The sequence below is a fragment of the Sylvia atricapilla genome, chromosome 2 (assembly GCF_009819655.1).
Source record: "Sylvia atricapilla isolate bSylAtr1 chromosome 2, bSylAtr1.pri, whole genome shotgun sequence".
Classification (NCBI taxonomy): Eukaryota; Metazoa; Chordata; class Aves; order Passeriformes; family Sylviidae; genus Sylvia; species Sylvia atricapilla.
This window is the reverse complement of record NC_089141.1, coordinates 106227325-106250936: the sequence shown is the minus strand read 5'-3', so window position 1 is coordinate 106250936 and position 23612 is coordinate 106227325. Positions and strand designations below refer to the sequence as shown.

The 23612-nt window shown below is 41.1% G+C and overlaps 1 protein-coding gene across 1 annotated transcript; it reads left to right on the top strand.

Moving 5' to 3' along the window:
• The first annotated feature begins 2320 nt into the window (after nucleotides 1-2320).
• Nucleotides 2321-23366, top strand: TMEM47 (transmembrane protein 47). The gene is given in 6 exon segments (XM_066314031.1): nucleotides 2321-2737; nucleotides 14104-14111; nucleotides 15662-15721; nucleotides 15723-15758; nucleotides 15760-15796; nucleotides 21600-23366. Coding segments are annotated over 6 exon segments (546 nt in total). The 5' UTR covers nucleotides 2321-2511; the 3' UTR covers nucleotides 21779-23366.
• Nucleotides 23367-23612: the final 246 nt, after the last annotated feature.

Below are 23612 nucleotides of genomic sequence, written 5' to 3'. Positions count from 1 at the left end.
CAGAGTGGGCTCCAGCAGCCTCCCTGAGGTACACTGGCAACAGTGGGTGGCCAGAAGGTGGAGGCTGGAGCCTGCCCAAGAATCCACTTGCCGATACATCCTTCATGCAGACAGAGAAGCTGTAAATGGATGCAGCACACTCACCACAGATGAATTCTTTGGAGGCTGTAAGACACCAAAACATCTCTCTCAAGCACAGCACACTGTACTGAGGTGTGCAGGCTGTGCTTGGGTATTTTGGGGGGGAAGCTGTATATTAACCTTCTGCTTCTCAGTAAAATTATGAAGTCTTTGGGATTTTTTTTTTTCTGTAGATGGTGAAAATGTGTACTTTTTCACACTACATATGACTGAACTTTGGCTGTAACTCCTAAACAAAAAAATCAACCTGAGGCAGGTATCTTGTAGAGGCAACTCCAGCCCAAACAGCAAAGGTTTAATAAAGTAAAAACTGAAACTGAGTTTTTGCTGCCAGAAAGCACTGACAACATTAACTATAGCTGCCAGTGTTCTTCTGTATATAATATCACAAGTTTTCACATATTTTAGCAAACTGTTTACTTTTTCTATCCCTTTTATTTGAAATACTACATCAGAACCATGATTCTGCACTTCATGAAGTTTTGAAGTCTTTAGCTTAGCACATCTATGTTCTTTATCAATTATTAACTTCTCTCTATTTTTTTTCCCCTCAATTATTTTTGCTATGTTCTTCCAATGCTTAACACTTTATTTTTGGGAGGCAACAGAAACATGACCCAAACAAACTAACTGTTTAACGTATTAGTGTCTGGTACATACCTACTGAAGTGTGACCACACATTAAAAAAATCCCAAAACCAACAAACTCCACAAAATTCCACCCCCCAAATTTCTAGTTTCCTTCCAAGTTCTAGCAGCAGCAGCTCAAGGAAATGTGTTTCTTTTTCAGGATTAGTGACAGACTGGTGGCAGTTGAACTCACAGATACCTAAGAGCCCATTAGAAATACACCAAACTTCTGCTAACATCATAGTCCTTACATGCACTGTGAGACACGTGCCATGGTATCAAGGTACTGAGCTTTGGTCCTTGTGCTTCTAGCAGAGGAGATCTAAATGCACAGGAGAAATGGTTGCAATATGCTGTAAGTGTTCTCTAACTTAACACCAGTGGGAAACCAGGACTAGACCTCATATGCTAACTCCTACGAGCAGCTGTAAGAGCAAAGCTGTTTGTGCTCTGAGACGTTTGTCATGTAAATAGTATTTTTTCTTTCTGTTTCAGCCTTAAACTGTGAACAGAATGAAATTAAACTTGGAAGGAAGTTCTGCAAACCTCTAGGGTTTCATCCTGCACCTTTGTAAATTAATGTGAATGTTCCTATACTTAGAAGGTAAAAAACCCCATCCTCCTAAATACTATTAATAGGGATATAATAATTAGCATTTTCAGACAAGATTTTCCCTGTTTCTTCACTAGAAAATGGCTTTTCTGGCTTAATTTTTCTCTTCCCACTCTATAGTACTTCCTCAAAGGTAAGAAGCAACATTCACTTTAAAATCCGCAGGTTGAATCTTCCTGCTCGTCTCTTTTTAATAATCCTTTATGGACATTACACTCAACCTTCGTGCCTCTGTGTGTTTGTATCCTGAGGAAGAGCTGCTTCAGACAGTGAATTATACTAGTACCTTGTTTAATAACTAACCTAAACATTTGCCCTTGACATTCTCAGCACCTCAGTGCTAATTAAACAAAATAAACAGGGACTAAATGGAAACCGGGCAAAGTACTTATCCTTCCTCAAAGATTTAATTTGGGATCAGCACCGCCGCTGACGGGAGAGGGAAGCGCGAATCGCAGGTAAGGCCACACACGAATAATGAAACGCTGAATTATTCTTCAAAACCCTCCACTAATAACTTGCGATTTAAAGGTCACTCCAGAAGAAGAATCAAGGTCAGGCACGGCTAATCCTGCAGCCAAGGCAGGAATTTTCCTGTCGCGCGGTTCCTCCGTGGCCGGGGGCGCGGGTGCCCTCATTGCCCGGCCGCAGCGGGGCAGAGGCGGTGCCGCTCCGGGCGGGCCGGGGACACCGCTCGGGGCAGCGGGGAGCGATCGCTGCCCGGCGATACGAGCGGCTCCGGGCGCCGCCTGCGGCCGCTCAAAGTTGCCCGAAGAGTCCCCGGCGAGGCGGGGCGGAGCGGGGCCGGCAGCGCCTCGCCCCTTCCCCGCGGAGCGCGGCCCGGCCTCCCCGGCGGGGGCGGGCACGGGGAGGAGCGCTCCGGGCCGGGCCGGGCCGGGCGGCGCCGGGGGTGCTGCCGCACCTGATAGAGCGGGGCGGGAGCGCGGCGGAGGAGGGCGGGAGGGAGCGGCGCTGCCGCCGCCTGCGATCGCCGCCCGCCGCCGTCAGACAGCGCTGGTCTCGCCGCTTCCCCTCCGCCCGCCTCTCCTGCGCCGAGCTGGGCTCTCGCTCCTGTTCCCCTCGGGGCCGGCGGCAGCGCGTCCTCCTCCTCGTCTCCCCCGGGCCCCATGGCTTCGGCCGGCAGCGGCATGGAGGAGGTGCGCGTCTCGGTGCTGACCCCGCTGAAGCTGGTGGGGCTGGTGTGCATCTTTCTGGCGCTGTGCCTGGACCTGGGAGCCGTGCTGAGCCCCGCCTGGGTGACGGCGGACCACCAGTACTACCTGTCCCTCTGGGAGTCCTGCCGCAAGCCCGGCAACTTGGACAGCTGGCTCTGCGAGTCGACGCTGCACAGCGGTGAGATTCGGCTGCCCCCGGCCCCGCTCCGCTCCCCTCGGCCGCGGGCCCTTGCTGCTTTCCCCCTCCTCGTCCGCCTCCCTCTCCTTCGGGCGCACCCCGGGCACTGGGAATCCCGTGCCCCGGCTGACCCACCGGCATCCCTCGAGCTGCCTCTCCTTCACCCACGTCTCCTTCGGGACTGTATCCCAGCCCCTTCCCGGGGCCATACTCCGCGGACCGGGGCAGTGCCCGGGGCCGTGCCCCGCTGTCCCCGCCGCTTCCCCGCCTCGCCCGCTGCCGCCCCGGCTCCCCGCGCCGGCCGCCGCTGGACAGAGTCACCTGCACCTTTGTCCTCTGTCCCTCCGTGCCCCTTCCCTTCCCGAGCCTCTTCACCCATCCTCCTCCTCCTCCCGTCCTCCCGCAGCCTCCCCGACCCCGTATCTCCGGGCTGGGGCGGAGGCGGTGGCGCTCCCGGGGAGGGGCAGCGCCTAGTGCCCGTGCTCGGATCGTGCCCAGGGTGCGGGGGGCTTCAGTGAGCGAAAGGGGCTCCGCATGTGCCGTGGTTTTATTGTCACAAAAGATCCCGAGTTTGAACTAGTTTTGATTTTTTTTTTTTTTTCCCGTGTGGTGGCTTCCCTATACAGTGAGAAACTGTGTGGGATCGAGTATCTTATAATCGCCCTCCGCCCCCATCTGAGAAGTCTCTGATTTTGGAAAGTTGGAGCTTCCTAAACTGGTTGCTACTTTGTCCGGAGTGGGGACGCCAGGGTTCGGGCTGCCTCCATCACGCCGGGTGTGCTTGTGTGTGTGTCTTTCTCTAGCACGTTCTGATCTCCCCATCGTCTTTCACGCTTCTTTGCCTTCGTGCCACACTCCCCGTTGTGATTCCTTGATGTTCATTCGTTCTTCACCTTTTTAGGTCTTTGATCACAGATTGTTATTTTTTTAAAACGTCTTTTCACTATTGCTTGGAGTACTTCAAAAGCGGGTTGTGAATTTTAAAAACAAGCTGCCTGTTGAATTTTTTTCGGTAAATTCTTTTGTAGTACGATAATTGTTTTGGTTTTTCATGGGTGGTTTGATTTACTTTATGTCTGATAGCAACTTCTGGAGCCCCAGCAGAAACACGAAACACTGACAAATGCAGCCAGCCTCCCCCCACATCCATTTCATCCCCATTTCTGTCCATACACACACAGTTGCGTTGATAAATCATCTGTTTGGATTGCTGTGCTCTTTGGTTGGGTAAATGGTGCAGGGACAAGATGTGTGTTTTGGGAAGGAAAGCAAAGGACTGACTACATTCTCGGTGTGTTGTTTTCCTCTATTCTCTGAAGTCCTTGTATAGGTTCTGGGAAATAACTGATCTTAATTTGAGTTGGAATTACACAAGTTCCTCAGCTGCTGTGCTTTTTTTTTTTTTTTTTTTTTTTTTTTTCTCTGTCGTGTGCAGCAATATTTGAGAGTTTAAATGTTGTTTGGGGTTTTGTTTTAGTAACATAAATGAATTGTAAAGAAATGCTGGTTTCAGTCAGTTACCAGGGCATCTGCACAAAGTTTGGAGTGCTTTCTTCTCCTTCCCTGGTATAAATGGAAATTTATGTAGGAATGTCAGCTTCTACGTGTCTCCTTAGCAACGTGAATCCTTTGCCCCTTCTCCCTGTCTCCTGAAATAGTATCCCCTTGATTACAGAAAGACTTTTCAGATGGCTTGAATGAGAACCTGCTTCCAATCCCCCCCAGCTCCAGACACTTTGCTGGGTTCCCCCTGGCTCCATGTCCCCGTCACGCATGCGTGTGTACACACAGACACACACACACAAAAGTGGGACAGGAGGAGAAGCAGGGCAGCTTATGGAACAGCATAAAAGGACACCAATCTCTCTTGTTCCTCTGTTGGTCACCCGTGTGTCTGTGGGGATGTGGAAGATGAATGGGTGAGGATGGATAGGAATGAGATACAGTTTTCATCGGATACTGTGTGTTGAAAATATGATCTGTCCTCTGCTGGTGCCTTCTATCATGTGCACAAATTCCTGCCTATCCAGTTTTATTCAAGTTCCTTGAATGAGCTTTACCCATTTTCCTCAAATGCTTTCCAGTCTAGTAGAGCCAGTTTCACAAGCTGCTTTGGAAGAAGTGAATGATTGTTTTAACTTGAGGTAACTGGGATACACCCTTGACTTTCCTCATGTTCAGCACAGAGTACTGCATTCTGACCAGACCTTAAATATGAGAAACTGCACTGTTTTCCTCTTGCCTTCTGCTAGGGTGGTACCATTGCTATTAAAGCCAATAGGAGGGCTCTCACTAAGTTCACTAGGTTGGATTTGGCACATATTTGAGACCATTTGTGTGCAGGCATTAATATTTTAAGTGCAGTTTCCTCCTACAATTGTGAATCCAGCAAGCAGTATTTGGAGATAGTGGAGAGCTCCCACAGGGAAAGCTCTTTTAGCTTGATACTGGTGCAGGCAGCTTTGCAGCTGGCTGTGAGAAGCAGCAGCACACACATGGAAAAAAGGCATCTTCACCCCTGGTTTTAAGAGATTTGCTTCATCATCCCTTGAAGGAGAGCACCTCAAGTGGCACCATCAAGGACAAGCTCATACTAGAAGCTGTTAAAGCATATTCGAGGTTTAATTAAAACTTTTGTTGTAATTAAATGTAGGACCCCTGACTGGTGTCAGAAGGGCAACTTGGTAGTGGAGAGCAGAAGGAAATGCACAGAGCATGGTTGCATTGGCTGTTGTAACAGGGAATAATCTCATTTTCCCTTGAGCAGTGCTAGTGCTTGGAGCATGTTGTCACATTAGTTCTTTCACTGATCCAGTGGCTTTTTTGTAACTTGCAGGCTATTGTTTGTTCAAATACTACTTGTAAACTTGTGAACAATAAATACAGTTCAAGTATGTAAAATAATGAATCAAATTAATTTTTTGGCATCTGAAATTTATAAAATATCTCATTTTAATTTGCTTTTCTTTTTTTTTTTTTTTTCGGAGTCTTTAGGGTCTGTGTAGATCTTTCACTAGCAGCAACTTTAGGAGATGAAAAACTTAACAAAGTTGCCATGTGGAAAGATAAGTTATAAAATCTTGAAATTCAGAAATGCAGTTGTAAAACTCTGTAGTTTCACCCCCTGTCTAGCCATATAACTATTTCCTGTGATCAAAGCTTACCTTGGCTAATGCACAAGTTGTCTTTAGACCAACTGTATTTTAAGCTTGTATGAATTTAAACAAATTCATTTTTTAGGCCTCATTTGAAATGCATTACATCTAGTTTGTGATGGTTCATTTACAGATTTATCAAGAGTTTTATATGAATATTTATTTCTGTCACAGCATTAAAATAAATGCATCCTGTGTAAAGCTGCCTGGTGTATCTATACCTGCACAGGTACTTGTCTTCCTCCTGCAGATTAATAACAGTAAATTTGAATTTGTACAGTAGGCTGCAGCCATTATAGCTCTTTAAATCAAAGATACACAAATGTAAAGTGGAAGAAATAAAGGGCTCTATAGAATCTGACCTGCAGGTGAACATTGTCTATTTTGACTTAAATACATGTATATGCTATTCATAGAAAACAATGGCTCCTTTGCAGCCTGTCAGTTTATTGTGAAAATAGCATATATAAAAATACATCTGAATGATTTTGATTAACTGTATTCATTCTGGTGAATGTGGGGGTAGATGGCTTTGTTGCTTTACAACCTGTGGGTTCTTTATGCAACGTTCAGTTTTCTTCAGGAATATTATGCTCTTTTAGAACTGTCCATGAATGTTTGAGAGACAAAACGTTCTCCAGGAAATGCATGCAACAGAGTCTCTGAATTTGTATTAAACTTTGTGATGAGCAAACAATGGAGGTAAGCTTAGCCTATAGCATAGTGCAGTAAACAACTTGAGTCTAGTTTTATGCTTGTAATTTGTTCTAATTTGTTCTTAAAATAAAAACAGCATCAGAGGCTGTTCATTCGGTAGCACTTCAAGGGGCTTAACCTTAATTACACATTAGATGCAGATATCTGAATTGACATGCCAGAATAGTCTTGGATGGTATCTCCTTGTTCAGAATCTAAGGAGCTGTTCCAAGGGGAAATTGCTAGCTCAAAAGCAGCTTCCTCATTAGAAGATCTGGATCATTGCTCAGATTTGATGTTGACATGTATTTGTGAAAAACTCAGCAGGCTGGCAGTTTGCTATAAAATAGCAGAAGAACGAATGTAATTTTACTAACCTGAAAGAAGTGGCTCATACAATCTAAGGAAGAATTAATAAAACATTCCTTCAGGTACTGAATGCTGAAGTCTGTCATTTTGTGTATTAACTCTAATAATCATCCCCAGCACTTTATCTGAAGGTGGATATAAAATCAAAAGCCATACTACTTCAAACTCAGTGTCTAAGACTGAGCAGGCTGATCGAACTTTGAAGTTGAGTCTGACTTGAGGGTTGGCCCTACTTTCCATGGGGAGCTGAACTAGGTGACTTCCAGGGGTCCTTCTCAACCTAAATTATTCTTGTCATTCTGGTGATGACTGATACTCTCTTTATGCCTGATGTATATCTGTCTTCTTCAAACTGTGCAGAATGCTTTGAATTGGTTTAACTACCCCTCACAGCAGCCCCTGATAGAATATTTTAAGGTATGCTCTTTCTTTTACAAATGGACCAGTTATTTCAGCCTCAGACTTCCCAAGGTCTTGGGAGCAGCCGATACTTTTCAGCAGTCTGGACCTTTCAGTATGGTGGAGGGTACCATTGCAGCCACCGCTTCCAGCCAGTAAGAGACATGGTTAGAGCACATCTGTGATGTTGTGTAGTTCATCTGATCAGGGCAAGAGCACCATACACCTATCAGTGATAAAACTCTTAAAAAAAGAAAAAAAGACTTGTAGCTATGTGGATTGTTGCCGCTGCTTTTGTCATTGCAATTTTAAAATCAGTAATGTATCCCATTGCTTTAAGTTTTGTTTATTAAATATGATGCCCCTGGAGTTAGGGATAATGCAAGAAGTTTTAATATTTGATGAGATTTCTGTATTTAGAGAGTGGCCTTGCCTCTGCTACTGATTTGTGGCCCAGGATGACCACATAAGATTCAGCGTAACAGAAAGAGTGGTAAAGTCCATCCAGCTGTATTGCTTCATGTATTTCACTTGTTCCACTGAAAGCCATCCTTCTGATGGGAAATGCAATTCAAACTCTTTTAAATGCCAATTGTTTTTCTTAAGGAACAGTGGAACGAGTTTTGAAAGTTGCAGAAGATTGGCAGTTTTCTCGAAGAACATTGATAACTGTGGAAAATAGTTACATTCCACTTCCAATGCAAAGCATGGTACTTCAGATTTCTAAAAAGTAGTAGCTTTTACAGAAGAGGTCAGAAATAGTGAGCTTATTGTGAAAAGTTTGTATAACACATCTCCCACACTTCTTTCCTAATGGCAGAGTTTCCAAGAGCTCCAGGTTTTTGAGAAATTCTCAGAGTTGTGGGCATGTGCAGTTGTTTTATGATTTTTTAAATATTTTATTGACTGAATGAATATCCAATAATTAAAATGACATAGTAGCAAGCTAATCTCAGAAGAATGCAGTGTTTTTCAATAGAGGAAATGCCTGAGTACATGCTGTACTATTCTGTGAATGAATTATAGATTACATGATTTTCTGTAATGCTGTGCTTGTCTTGAAGTCCTCTGTTGGCAAAAGCGGTGTGCAATGCATGTTGCTTATAAATGGTAAAATAAAGATCTATATAATGGCACCACTTAAATCTTTGTTTGAAGTCCTGTGTTTAAAGGACTTTGTGATTTTAGAAATAATGGGTGGCCACAGAGCAGACATACAACATACCCCGACCCACACCTCTGCAGAGTGTATATATTTCATATAAATAAGAAATGCAAGCTTCGTTCTTCAGGAGAAGTGCGTGTCTGTGGGCAGATGAGCAAGCACCTGCTGCATTTCAAGTTGCTGATGCATCTGCAACCCCCCAGGCATTTAGACCATTTTGTTTTCTTGCTGTCTCTTTTACATAGCAGTAGAGTTGCTTACCATGTTTTACATATGTAACCAAATTGTTTCACTCCCAGTGGCATCTTTGGGTGGAAGGTAAAGGGCTCTGCTTTCCATGGTGAGGTGAGCAGTCTGCTTAGTGGCTGCCTAGTTATTCCCCTAGAGTTTCAAGCACATCCTTTCCAGGCTGAGGAGGGTGGTTGGGAGAGCACCTTCTGCCTGGTTTATTCCTGCCAGTGGGCTGTTCTCTTGCCTGGAATGGTCAGCCTTTTTCTCCTCATCTCAGTTATCTTGCTCTTGGAGAAGAGGAGAGCCATAGGAGGAGCTCGAGTAAGAGGGTTGCAGCTCTGTAGAGGGCTGCTAAGGCCTTTTCCCTCAAAGGTGAGAGAGCCCTGGGTCTGGGCTGCCCATCCAGTAGTGGAATCCAGCACTGTTGTGCATCAGGGGAAAGGAGCATAAACAGCAAACAGAGCGTTGGAAGACTCAGATTTGGATTCCCTTGTACCTATTTGTTCATGGACCTCATAAATCTTTTGGACAGCTTGGTCTAACAGACAGAGGAGGGCAGTCACAACCTACCCTAGCAGTCAAGGAATCCCACTGGGAAAAGGGAGCAGAGGTGTGAGGTTAAAGGCTAGAGCCAGAGCTGGGAAGCAAAGACCTTGCAGCTTCTGAGAAGCTCTCTAGCCCCTGGTGTATGGCAGCTAAGGAGACACCTGCCTTTCCTCCCTCCTTCACTGGTCGGCTGCCCTTGTTACCCATTAGCATTCTGCACCTCTGTAAGACATGGGGTCTGCACCAGAAGGCTGTTTTTTTGGGATGTCTCTCTGCTTGTTCTCTTTTTCTTTGGCTGATTCTGGGTGACTCTCCACTTGGCATCAGGAGCACTCAATCATCCTACAAGCCTCTTGTACAGTAAATGCAAAATGACTGATGCCTTATGTGGAACCCCTGGATTATCCTTAGGAGGCACTTAGGGATTTTGGCACCCAGGATAAAATACTTAAATTTCTCTTTGGGTGTTGTCAGTGTCCTGGTGAATTAGAGCTCTGGGAAAGTCTTCCTGCTAATCTCATGTGTGTTGTGCACCACTTGGGTTACCAAGGGCTTTATCCCATGTGCTGCTGTGTGTGGATGAAGACAGATCTTGGGGAAAGTGTCATGTCCACAAGCAGCTGCTTGTTAACATATCTGTGACTTAACATAGCTATTAATTTGTTTAAATTTATGGCTTTTAGAAGAAAGCCTTGGTGTAAAGTGAGTTCTCCTCTTAAGGAAATTATGCTTTCAGCCAGAGCTGGCTGGTTCCTTTAGCTCTGGTAATGCTTTTAAGTGTCTGGGTGACTTGAGTAGCCATATGGACAAGTAATTTTCCTACTTCAGAAAAATCTTACTCTCAATCCATAAAATAGAAAGGAAGTATAAAGGCCAGAGTATGTCTGTGCAGAAGCCAGCACTAGTAAATATACTATACTAATCAATGAGCAGAAAATACTTATTTATTTTCATTTTTGTACAAGGCTCCACGTGAAAAGCTGTGGCTAGAGCAATTTATGGAGGTTTGGTATGGATCTTGCCAGAAAAGCACTTCTGCCTGCAGCGTGCAGAAGTGTGTGATCCCAAAGGACTGTACTTGCAGGGTGGCTGTGCAGGAGGAGTGTGGACCCAGAATCCTACAGGCACTGGCATTCCCAGCTTTAGCCAATATCCCTGTCACCCAGGGCAGAATCCTTCTGAGCAGCTCTTTGGAACCATCATTCTGCCTCGGGTTGAGGTTCCAGAGGTGACCTCTGAGGGGTAATTTGATGTGAGAGCTTAATGGCCCCTGCTGTTCCTCGGCTTTTTCACAGAATTCAGTGGACCTTCACCTTGCACAGAAGCCTCTGCTCATGGTCCTGCTGGAGAAAGAAGAAATCTCATTGATCATGCAGCCAAAGCACTTTCAGGAACTAGAGTTTGCCTTTGTTTTTATATATACACTACACTTCTTAAACTTTTGTTGTCTATTTGATATCTAAGTTTGAATATGAAGCAATTGGGAATATCTCTAGCTGTTGTATTATTTAAGTTGATTTTTATGATACTTGGGTTATATTTAATTTCTTACATGTGGGTGCCTCAAGTTTCTCTGCTTCACAATTCTTTCAAAATCATTATTCTTGATTTTAAATGCTATATTGCAATTCTTAGGAATATTAATTGTCTGAGGCAGGTACTTGATAAGTGGAAGCATTGCAATGAATTAGAAAAACTTACTTCAGTGTGTGTTTTTGTTTCTTACCAAGATTTTGTTTAGCCCCAGAGGGTCAGGCATTGCTTTAATCATGTGAGAGCTGGATGCATTGGTACTTCAGCCTTTGAGGAGAAGACTCAGAGAAGAGCCATTGTATGGAAGAAAGGAAGATTTGATTGCTTCTCTAAAAAATTAACTCAGTTCACATGCACTGTCTGAAAGTGCCCTGTGCACAAATGCTTCACATATTCCACAGTATGTTTCCATGCCCACAACTTCTTTTACTTCTTTACGTGGTAGAATACCATGTTGAAAAAACTAATTAATTTTGGGGCACCTTACTGAAAACATGATATCTATACCAGCCTTTTGCATTCATCTTTCTTGTGTTATAAAAAGGACCTAGTTAATAAGTTATTAAAATACACATTTAACAAAAGTTATTAAAATACATATTTCAGGACTTTGATGTGTTTCTTCTTTTTGGCTTTCCCCTGATTTTTTCCTAGTAGTGAAGTATTATTTTTTCCAAGAAATTGAGGAAATAGTGCTGCTCTTAATTAAAAATTACTGTACAGCTTAAAGCCTTGGGTCATTTCTTTTGGGGAAGGAAGGGAGGAGATGTAGAAATGTCAATGTACAGTTGACATTGTGCCTCTGGGTCAACTAAGAAACAAGCAGAATTTCCAAATAGCAAGGAGACCAAGCTGTTTCCCAGAAAGGCACTGACTGTTTTATGAGGAACTAACTGAAAAGAAGTATTATCATCATGGTTTGGGGGCTTTTTTGGGATTTTTTTAAGCTGAAAATGGTAATTGTAATAAATTCTTTTCAATACATATTGAATAACATATTGAAAATATGTATTAAGTGCCTAGGTTCATGTTTATATATATTTCCAAATACTGAAGCCCACATTCCCAAACTAATGGACAGATTGTTATAGTTAAAAATATGCAAACACTGTAATGGCTGTCAGAACTACAGTATATATTTCTTATGGTTATAGACATAGGGATGCTTCCTTGGGGATTTTCAGACCTAAAAATAGGATTTATTAAGTGAGCCTTTTCTTAAGAAATCTCTCAAGGTACTTAACAATTGTCAGAAAAGTCTTAATTCTAGTTTGGATGGGATAGGTGGCACTGTTAGTGTAGTCCTTAAAGTATTGCTAAAATGCTGGAACACTGAAAAAATCTAAAGTTATCTAAACCAACAAAGAAAATCTTATTTGGGCATGACGTTAGGTCACAGTACTTTTTAAAGTCTAAAAGTTATTAACATTTCTGTGAGTTTTACTAGGGATTTTTTTTTACCATTTCCTTGTATTTATCTTGGATAATGGATGTGTAGTTTAAAAAACTGTAGTGGTGTACAGTGAAAAGGACCAACGTGCACTCTTCAAGTGTAACCAATTGTGCTTGAGTGCAGAAAAGTAATAATTAACGTCTCTATGGCCTCATTTTACTTGGATTTTTACATATTTCTATCTCTGTGAGAACAAGCAGTCTTAGTGAACTGCTGAGGCTCCTGGACTTACAGTTCTTATTAGTAACCTATTTGCAAGATTGGTGCATGCCTCGAAGAGGTACAAACATATTTTGAATACTCTAAAGTATGTTATGTTCTGTGTACCAGGAGCACTGTGTAATAGAACAATCTCCTGATCCCATTTTGGTGCTGTGTGCTGTAAATCACTCTTGGGTAGTCTGAGAAACGCTGCAGATCTTTATTGTAGAAAAACTGTGTTTTACTGTATGTGTTTATATTGTAGCTTTCTGATTTACAGAGTGCTCTGCCTTCAGAGGTAGTGGTTCTATTTTCTTTGGATCTTTCTTTTGTTTTGTGTGAAGTCCAAGGGCCTGGATTAAAAAAAAATAAAATTGCTGTTAAGTAGAAGACCCATGCAGAAAAATTTTGCTTTCTTGATCCACCATAAGCTTTATTTTGTCACCAGATCAAATGGCTTTTAGAGTTGAAAGTTAACATTTTTCCAAGATGACAAGATTTAAACATGTAGTTACTATGGTAGCCAGTGTAGGAAAGTTGAGTCCTGTATTCTTAGTGCATTAATGTCTGACCTTCACCATGTCTTTCAGCCAAAGTCCCTGCAGCTCAAGGCAAAGCCTGGCAGCATTCTATGCTCCTGTGACAGGGACTAAAACAAACTGGCAATTCCAGATGTGGCCCAGAGCACAGCATTCAATACCTGGTCCCCAGCTGGTGTTGAGGAACAGTAAGAGCCTTGGTTTTGTCCTGCTGTCAGCATCACTGAGTAGGTTGTCTTACTCAAGAAATTAATTTTGTTTATTCAAGTCAGTTCTTTTTAGTTGGGAGTGTAGGTGTCTCCCAACACTCATTTGTCCTTTTACCTCCCACACTAGTACTATAGTAAGGTAGTTTGTTTATTTTTTAACCTTTCTAAAATTTTTATATGTTATATTTGTCCTGGAAGTTTAACTATATTCTAACCCCATGCTTATATAAGCTTTGCCTAATTTATTATCAGTTGTTTTTTTGGTTTTTCCAGTGTGGTTTTAGCAAGCATAGGATGTTCAACCTTTTTCCATTTGGCTGCTATTCCAGTGTTGTACACATTCTCTTTGCATTAGAGTTTGGCACCTGATCAATGCAAAGATAACATTTAATATTTATTATTTGTGCTGACTTTCAAAAAATTTTAGTTTCTGAGTTTTCCTGTCTGGCCCTTTGATTTAGTTCATCAATTTTATGTGTCTTTAACTTCGGTGTGATATGGATTATGTGGCTGGTCTTTGTATCTGTGTAATTTTCTAGTGCAAGGATTCCTTTCATATTGTTCCAAAGTGGTCCCATTTGTTTATTTATTTCTGGGTTTTGTATCTGTAGTGCACTCTGATATTGGAGAAATGCTTTCTAAATCATTAGTGCACTGACCTCTTGGTATTTCCGAAGGTTTATGGTAATATTAAAAACCACTTGCTAAAACATCTCTGTCCAGTACTAAAATCACATTTCCATCCCCAATAACGATGGTGTAGCAGTGGCAACACAGCCAACTGGCATTAGAGATTGCATGCTGATGGTAGAATGAAAGATTGTTCCCAGCCTTGGGGTTAGTCCAGTAGGGAAAACAAGGGGAAAATAGCTTGGAAGGTTGAGTACTTAGTAATTAAATTATTAGTGAAGGACATGCCTGGATTTCTGCAAAGAATGAACACAAATGTGTGTACTTGCAGAAACAACCTTTAAAATCACTTTCTTTCAAGCAATGCTTTATAGCTCTTCTACCCACTTTCTTCTTTAAATCTCCTTCATCCTTTTTCATGTAGCGTGTGAAGGCTTTTTGGTGGTAATAGCTGCCAGCATTCCATTCCCAAACTCCACAGCTGCACTGTCTGTATCTTCAGCAGATTAGATTCCTCTTGAAACTGGATCCATTGTTTATTTAAACAGTGCTTCTTACTCATTCCCAAAAGAGGATGTTCACTGTTTTGTTGTTTTAGTAACCTTAAGATATCTAATTTAATTTGGAAATATATCTTATTTTCTTTGAACTGTGTAATGCATGTGGACATTTTATTCTGAGTATCACATGACTGCTAGTATTTTCAAAGCAGTGAGATGCAAAGGATGCATAGGTTCCTTTTCCCATGAGCTGAATTTATATCATCTTCCTTGAGCTAGTAAATAGTAATGATAAGCATTAAATAGTGATCTGATTCTTTTTTCTTGATTCCTGCTACTGAAGAGAGGAAAGATCATAGATATTCTTTTGGGGAAAAGAGAAAGCCCAAAGTCTGTGCCTTTCTAAAACCCACAGAACTTCTTAAGTTAGATCTTGGATGTCATATACATGCATCATGGCCATCAGCTTACAAGTGGATTTTGATTTATGTGATACAACGACTGCCAATATGTAGTTTATAACTGCATCCATTATATATGAGAATAACTAGAAAATACCCTGGGCCAAGTGCAGAGGTTGCTTTTGGGGGAAGAAAAACTGATGCTTGAAGATACAGACATTTTTAAATGGGCTTGATATTTGACTGGGACTGCAGCTAATGATTGTTGCTGCCTTTGGAACGTCTTGGCTTCCAGCTGTCTTTTAGTGTTGAAAAAGAAATATATATATATAGATATATATTTTTTTTTTTTAAACCTTTAAGCATCTCTTCAGGTTTTTTACTTATACTATGTGGCCCTGGTACTTCCCAAGGGACAGGTGTGTGTGATGAGACTCTGCATCTCCCTTGCTGTGTCATCCTGATCAGCTCAAGCAGAGGTTTGACTTTCACTCTCTTTTGTGAGAAAGTTACAGCAGACTGAGGGTCAGCTAACACAGCACCAGCCAATCCTGAGCCAAGCCTCAATTTCTCATTCTAAAATGGATAAAAACCAGGGGACCAAATTACTCAGTTTTACTTGAGACAAAATCCCAACGAGGCCAACTGAGGCTTGAGCAAGTGTGGGAGGTTGTGGCACTTTGCTTCTGAGTTACATCTGTTTTATGAAGGTGATTCACTAATTAGGGGAAAAGAATCCCAAGGCATAGCTGTTTATTTACCCGAGCCTTGATGCAAGCCTCTGTGTTTCTTATATTCTCTTGTTTCTGTCAGGGCCTGTGGGCTTGTTCTCCTGAAATTGGCATTATTATTTTTTTCCCTCTTTGTGTTCTTTTACCCCTCCCTAGAACTGGCAAGATAGCTACTCTGGCTCTGCTGCTGGGTGGTGCTGCCATTATCCTCATAGCTTTCCTGGTTGGGCTTGATCTCCATCTGCGTGGGATCTCGGAGGCGGTTTCTACAGACCAGTTGCAGTCATGCTCTTTGCTGCAGGTAAGCACTGGCATCATTAAAAAGATTCCCTGAGAGCAGCTGAACTTTCGTGGAAGCAGATAAGCCTGTTCTGCATATTAATTCAGAGGTGTTTGGTACTTCTGGGTTAACTCCAGTGAGGTTTCTCAGGCTATAAGTTCTGCACAGCATTAATCATTTTTGCAGTGGCACTATTATTAGTTTCATAAGCAATTACTTCTTTACATTATATTTATTGTTTTGTGAACGACATGAAGCAGGGGAAACTACAGAGGATAAATCTCAACATTTTTAATCTGTGACTTTGTGCTGTTTGATGTCCCCATTTTTATTCTTCATGCAAAGCCATTTTTATTTTAATGGTTCTCTCTTTTGCAATTTTAAAACAGGGAAGTTAATACCCAAGGGTGAACCTTGGAAGCCTCTCTACATGTGAAAATAAATAGGATTATCTTGCAAGGTGTTTATATATGCCCCTGTGCCATAAGGAATTAATTTTGTGTGTGTCATCTTGCTTTGGTATTAATTTAACAAGCTGTCACAGTGTAGCCACTGTTTGGTTTTAAAAACACAAAAATGGAACAGTTTATATAACTACCACAAAATCTTAAGGGAGACTTAAGAATCTGAATTGTCTGTAAGACTAATCCAGTGAGGTAGAATTACAATATCAAATCATCTCTTCTATATATTCTGGGTGCTCTGGGGCTCCGTCAGCATGGATGTTTCAGATTCTCCCTGAGACTCACCAGCCGTGGTTTGCCTTCATCCTGTCACTCACATCTGCACTGGAGCCAGCAGCTTAAGCCCTTTCTGATAGCCCATAATTGAAGAGGAATGAAATCAGAACCTTCGGGATGTATTAAAAAAAGCCACTTAGGAGGATATGAGAGGGATGAGAGTGTGGAGTTGGAGGGAGTTTGGGATGAAGCACAACTCCGGGAAGGCTCCTGCTGCCCCCTGCTGATAACATTGCCTTGATGGAACTGAGCCCTTCAGGATGCACTTTTATGTGCTCAAGACATATTCCTAGATGTACATTTCATTTGCTTTTAGGAAATTAAAGCAACTTAGGATCAGATTCCCTGAGTGGAAATTGTCTGGTTCTGTTCATGTGTCGCATTACGTGCTGGCTAATTAATAAAGGTACTGTTGCATTGTTTTAAATTTAGTGTGAATTGTGTGGTTAAAAGGTATGCTGGGCAGTTAACTTTGAAGGAAACAGGGTTTTAAAACTTTTGTAGTGGTTTCTTGTTTGTCTTTGGCTTCATTTGTCATAACATTGTGTGGTAACTCGGTAATTATTCAGCCATACATGCTTGTCTTGCCATGTTGCTCATTTTATAGTTAAGTTTGTACTAAAAAAAGAAAATGGCTTTCCACAAGAAAAGATTTTCCTCAAATCCTTCTGTTTGTCTTCATGTGCTCCCCTCTGCATAAAAATTGCTTCCAGTCTTTACTATAAAAGGGTGTGATGGTGAGGGGGGTTAATTCTTACTTGAATCTAAGAGGAAATGAAATTGGTTCTTCAGGTTATGATGGTGTTACATCTTCCTTTGCCTTTGTGTGTGTGCATGTGCATGTGCATTTTGAACAGCATAACCTGAAGCATATGAGAAGAGAGATGATGAGGCCAAGGACAACCTGCCCCATTCTGCTTCATTATCTAGCAAATCTGAGGAGAATTCTTTCAGGATTCAACACCAAAATTGTTAAAAGACATTTCCTACAGATTTTATCTTTGATGTCAGCAATTTGTTGAGATGAATATGGATGGCATATCTTGAAAAAATTATGGAAAGAATCTCCCACTGAAGAGGGGAAAGTTAAGATTATAGCAGTTTGTGCCTTATGCAGCTTTCCATGGATTCAAGCCTTCATCTCTGGATTTCAGAAATCTTTTAGGATAAACACCACCCTGACCTGCGAATGTGCTGGCAAGACCAAATATTCTGTGTAACTCTGGCTGGGAGTCTATCAGCTGCCTCTGGAAAAGGGCACAGAATGAATTCCCAGAGGCATTTAATGATGTGTGGGTGTTGGGTAGAAAGGTCTCTGTGTGGAAGAAAGGACAAAATGGAAAAGTTATTTCTAGGTGCGTGTATAGAGTCCAAAAAGTTGGCTATCCAGGCTATTTTTCCTTCAAGTTTTGAGTTTTTTTCATTTCTTCAATTTTTTTTTTTTTTTTTTTTTTTTTTTTTCCTCAGCTTCAGGTTTCAGTTAGCAATTCTGTAGGTGAGGGAGAAGATTGACTGACTAGGACTAGAAGAGATGAGAAAAAAGGAACCAAAAAAACCAAAATTCAACCTAGATGCTGAGAAAAGGCAGCAGTAATGAAAAGATTGTGAATGTGTTTCATAGAGCTGACAGTATGTATTTTAATGTTGAAAGGTAGAGGAATGCCTCCGGTAATGAAAACTGTGGAGGAGACAGGGAGGCAGTTGCAGGAAATCTTGCGTGGAGCCACCTTGTCTCATGTGGCTCTTTGATCTAGTGCAGGTCTCCAGCTCATGGAAGTGTTGGGGTGTCTTAGAGCTCATGAACCAAAGTGGCCCTGAAAACTGCACCCTCAAAATGCAGGCTCACAGAAATGTCAGGTGCAGAAGTTTCATGATACAGTTAGCATTTAACTAAGTACTAACCAAGTCTAATTTAGGGGCAGAAAGAGACAGTGTGCTTGCTGAAAGCCCATAAAAGAAACAGAAGAAAATTAAAGATGCTTGCTTTTTGGTGCTGTGTTTTAACAAGTGTGACAGTGTTTGGACGAATAAACCTGTTGAGGTAACAAGCTTTTAACACGTTTCACAAGATGCTTTTACATGCAAGCTAGGGAAAACAGTGGTTAAGTGAAAATATTGCAGTTAAGAGAGTAATACAAAATGGTGGTAGATAATAATTGGAGAATACTTTAAGGAGGTATCTTTTAATTCTGATAGAGAACAGTCCCAGCTGGATTGCATCCTTAGTTCTGTGCTATTACCTGTTTCATAATGATGTGGAAGAATGAAAGTTTACTTGTCATATTTTACAGTGGAAGTAGAAAAAAATGCAGATACATTGAAAAGCTGGATTTGATTTTGTGAAGTTGATGGAATGGTCTGAAAAAGTTGGACTGACTTCAGTAGTGCAGTTGCTACAGGGCAACAAAAAGAGTCATAATATCAACGAAATACCATTGGGGAAAATACTCTGTAGGTTGTGTACTCCAAGCTCCTTGTTGAGGCAGGATGGTCACTAACAGTGACAGCTTTTTCTCGTCTAGTTTTTGAAGAAATTCAACCATGAAGATGTTGCAACCTTTCCAAGCATGTGTCTGGGCCCATACTACCCCTCCTTAAGATACCTTTTTCTTTTTGATGTCCATCCTGAATCTCTGAGATTAGTGTCCACTCTCATTAGTGCCAGCTTGCCTGGCACTATGAAGAGAAATTTTGTTTTTCTGTCATTGTTGCAGCTACATTTTCAAGTAATCTTTGAAACACCCAGCACTTACTAATGAAGTGTTTTACTCATCAGAAATGAGCAGGAGGTAGAGAACAGAAGTACGGAACTTAATAGCCAGCACCAGCATTTTCATAATTACAGATCAATTAGAAAGCCCAAATCATAAGTGGGCTGTTTTTTTGAAAAAACAAGTTACAGTCAAACATTTAAACAAAGAAAAAAAAAAGTGACTGAAATTAATTTTTCCTACTTTTAAAGCATTTGTTATGATTTCTGCATGTTTAATATGATGAGTATGTATATAGCTTATATTTCATGTGAGTGGAATAAAACTATATTCCTGTTCCCATATTTCAAGCTGGTAGTGCTTTCATAAAAAACATGCCTACATTTGAAGTGAACAATCAAGTTTGAAATGATTAGTCTTGTCTGAATAGCATTTGAGTAGCAGATTTTTAAAGACTTCTTTGCAGCCTATTTTTTACAGGAAAGACTTTGCTTCTGAAGAAAGACAGTACACACTTCCCTAAGCAGGGTAGCATAGCATGGAGTTCCTTTAAATTCATTAGAAACAGATCAGTAATTTCAAGCATTGCTTCCAACATCTTTGGGGTCATTTCTCATAACTTCAGTGACTGCTGTTTCTAGCTTACACAGCTCCCTTCCTGCTTGACAGGGAAAAAACAATGACAGAGAGGCAAAATGAGTGCAAAGTGATGACAGTGCTGTGTAGGGTGGCTGCTCCCACCAGCCACTTGCTGCCAGCACTTCCTGTGAGTTCTACAATGGCATATCTGGACCAATAGCAGGAAAAGCTGGAACCCCTCACTATGGAAATGTCCAAAAAAAAAAAAAAAATCCTCGTGTGTGTTGCTGCTTTAGCAACATGTTTCTCTTCCAAGAGAATCAAGTTTTTTTGGTTGGGTTTTGACAAGTCCATCTGTAGACTGAAATTAAGCATACTTCCATATGTTACACTGGGGAAGGTGGAGACTTCCTTGGTTTGCACTTGACATAGACACACATGGAGCAGCTTCTGCACTGACTCAGCAGAGATGCTGCGCCTCCAGTGCAGGAAGCCACTAAAGAAAAACTGATATATTTCCATACATTTTCAGAAATCCTTTCTGACCTTCAGTGGTCTTAAAGATGAGTCTGAAAGCTGAGCATGTGTTGAGGTGGCTTTTGGCTATAAAGACGTTCTCATTACACAGAATGGAATGCATAATCTTTTCATAAGAGTTAGGTGGTTTTCCCAGTGTACCTTCCAGAATTTCTCAAATGTTGCGCAGTATTTTGTGAGCTGACAGACAAAAAATTCTATTCAAATGAAATAGCATTAAGTAACACCTCAATAACTGTAGCATTAAAAAAAAAAAAAATCCTGTGGATTTTGATATCCACATCAGAAAATCCACTGTGCAAACATACTCAGATTGTCAGTCTCAAATAAAGGTCAAAGACTACTCTGTAGGCAAAGGTGGGATAAGCTGAAATTTCCAGTGAGTATTTTACAGAGTTTTATCACTGAGATTCCAATGAACATGGGACATGATCTCCCATATCAGTCCTGTCCTCAGGACAGGTCAGCATTTGTCTCCAGGGCTAATGAAAGGGGCCAGTTGGACAAGGGCTGTGTGGGAGTGAAATGACCAGTGTGTGCCTGTGGATCTCAGCTATAGGAAGTAATGATTTTGAAGCTTTTTAATGTCTTGTATTTGATCTGTTTATTATCTTTTTTCATCACACAGTGTTCCTGACCCACCCTCTGAATTCATAATGGTTTGCCAGTTTGAAGTTTAGTGACTGATCAAATTTTATAGATTCCTTGGTATTCTGTGTGAGAATGTCATTAATTCTGATTATAGAACACAGTAATGCATATGAAATATGTGATTCCCTGAGTCTCCACTGAGCACAAGTATATATCACCTGTGACAATGAATTATTTCTAGACTAAGTAAATTATTTGATTCTCAGCTACATTTCTTAATATATTCTCGCTTCTCATTTTGACTTATTTGTAATGGCAATAGAAGAAGTTTTGCTGTTATGGAAGGAGTAATGACTGCAAACTAAAATATAAAGGAGAGACAGAAAAGAATTTTGGAAAATACTACTCTCACTGTCTATTTTGTGGATATTTGAAGGATCATCATCATTATATCACAGCAATAATATTCATCAACCAGGGAGTATGGAAGAGCTGCTCTGTTCTCTGTGAATGAAATGAAGGTGATTTAAAAAGAGCAGTGCTTACAAGCTAAAAATCACCAAAAGCATTTTAAACGTGAATTTCAGTAATTTGATATTTTCTTTGTTTTAGGGAGGCAAAATAAGGCTTCTTCTGACAATTGTACTTTTTTTTTTTCTCTTTCAGTTGTTCTCCAGGTCTGCAGCTTAGTCCTTTACCCAATCAAGTTCATCGAAACGGTCAGCTTGAAAATATACCATGAATTCAACTGGGGCTATGGCCTGGCATGGGGTGCAACTAATATTTCATTTGGGGGTGCCATTCTTTATTGCCTAAACCCTAAGAACTATGAAGACTATTACTAGAATCATTTAATGAAAAGAAAAATTAAAAAAAGGATTCCCCCATCTTTTCTAGCTCACAGTTTTTTTAGAACACTTGTGGAGCACCAAACAGTCTGCTCTGTTGATAAAATAGCCTTTGCCTTTTGGGTGTGAACACTGTAACCAGCTTTTACAACCATTTAGAAGAACTGCAAACACTAGGATTGCTGATCTTACATAGGCAGATGCTGCAAGCTGCTGATACATAAACTTCATTTTTCCTGACAACAAGCAAAAGGATCTACGTGACAGCGATCGTTGTGAGAAAACTAGCTGGAATGAGAATGCAATGCCAGCATCTGCTATTGCCTTCAGGGGAGCAGCTGCTATGGGCTCCATTTAGAAGTTTCCCCGTATCATAGAGGATTCAGATGTCTGATAAGCAGGCAATGGCATCTTGTACAATAGGCTGAGTTGGCCCCTTGTTACTTGCTCAAAAGCGCTCTTAAAGAATTAGTTGCAGGGGACTGTGTTGAGGGCAGTGAATGTAACTGGTTAATGACTTGACTAATATCTGCATTCAACAATCTGCTGGGAGAATAATTAAAAAAAAGAAAAACCCAAACAAGCCACCAACCCACACAGGATTTCATGAATTAGTAATCGACATCACCGTGCCAGCTGTAGCAGATTGTTGAAGGAAGTCCAAACCCAGAGACATGTGCTTCTGACTGTGTAGTTGGAAGTTGTCTCAGCTCTCAGTGTTTTGCTGGAGGGGTGAAGATAAAGGGAAATAGAAAAAGACCTGTTCTGTCCCTCAGACATCTAAAGTGTATGAATGAATTGCAGTTGTTCTGAGTACCCATTTAACCTGCAAACATTGTCATGAAAAGAATGCATATGGAACAAGTTCGGTTATTTTTGAAAGGCATTTGTTAGTACAAATGAATATATATAATGCAAATATATATGCAGAGGGAGAGAAATGATTCATCTTAAAATTGTAATATGAGCTGTGATGCAGTGGTTAAAATACTAACTTTGTACACATTCTTGAAAGTCTTTGGATTGGTACCCCCATTCTGAATTGGTGTTACAAAATAAACACACAATGGTTTATCTTCTGTATATTCTCTTGTACAGACTCTGTGTTATGGGAAATGTTTAAAGTTCACATCAAGTTAAGGTAGAACTGGACAAAAATAACTTCTTGCTATTCCATGTGTAATATAATACTTGCTAAAAATTCTTTTCTAAGGGTGTTGCAAATTTAAAAACTGCCATTTTTTAAAAATCTGGTTAGATTGTGAGTGTCCCTGATCATCAAGAATAAAGCTGAGACCGCATCATGTCCATATTACAACATTAGCACTTCAGGAGGTAATCTCTTGTTTTTAAAAGATGAATTTCTAATGGACTTTTTTGATGATTATGTACATCTGATTACTCCTTGCTTAGTATGTTTCCCAGTTAAAACATCCAGAGACTGTACCCATTAAATGAAACCCAAGATAAAATAGGGAGAACCTTCACATGAACTTAATCCGCATCACTTTTATTTTTGTTTACAATTTGCTTATTTGGATATTTTCAATTACTTATAAGCATATTTTTATACAATTGTGATCTTTAGAAATTACTATTTTTTTAATGGAGAAATTAAAAATATATTCTATGTGGACCTCTGCACAAGCAGATATGCTGGGGTTGCACACCCACCTCTACACAAATGGTTTTGCTGGTTCCAGGGAAAAGGCTCCTGAATTACCAGGCATTAAGATGGCATCTCTTGTGTTACTGCTGGGCCACCATCTGCAGGGTGCTGAGGGTCTGCAATGAGCAGATGCCTTTAGGAGGTCATTGTGCAAGTACTGCT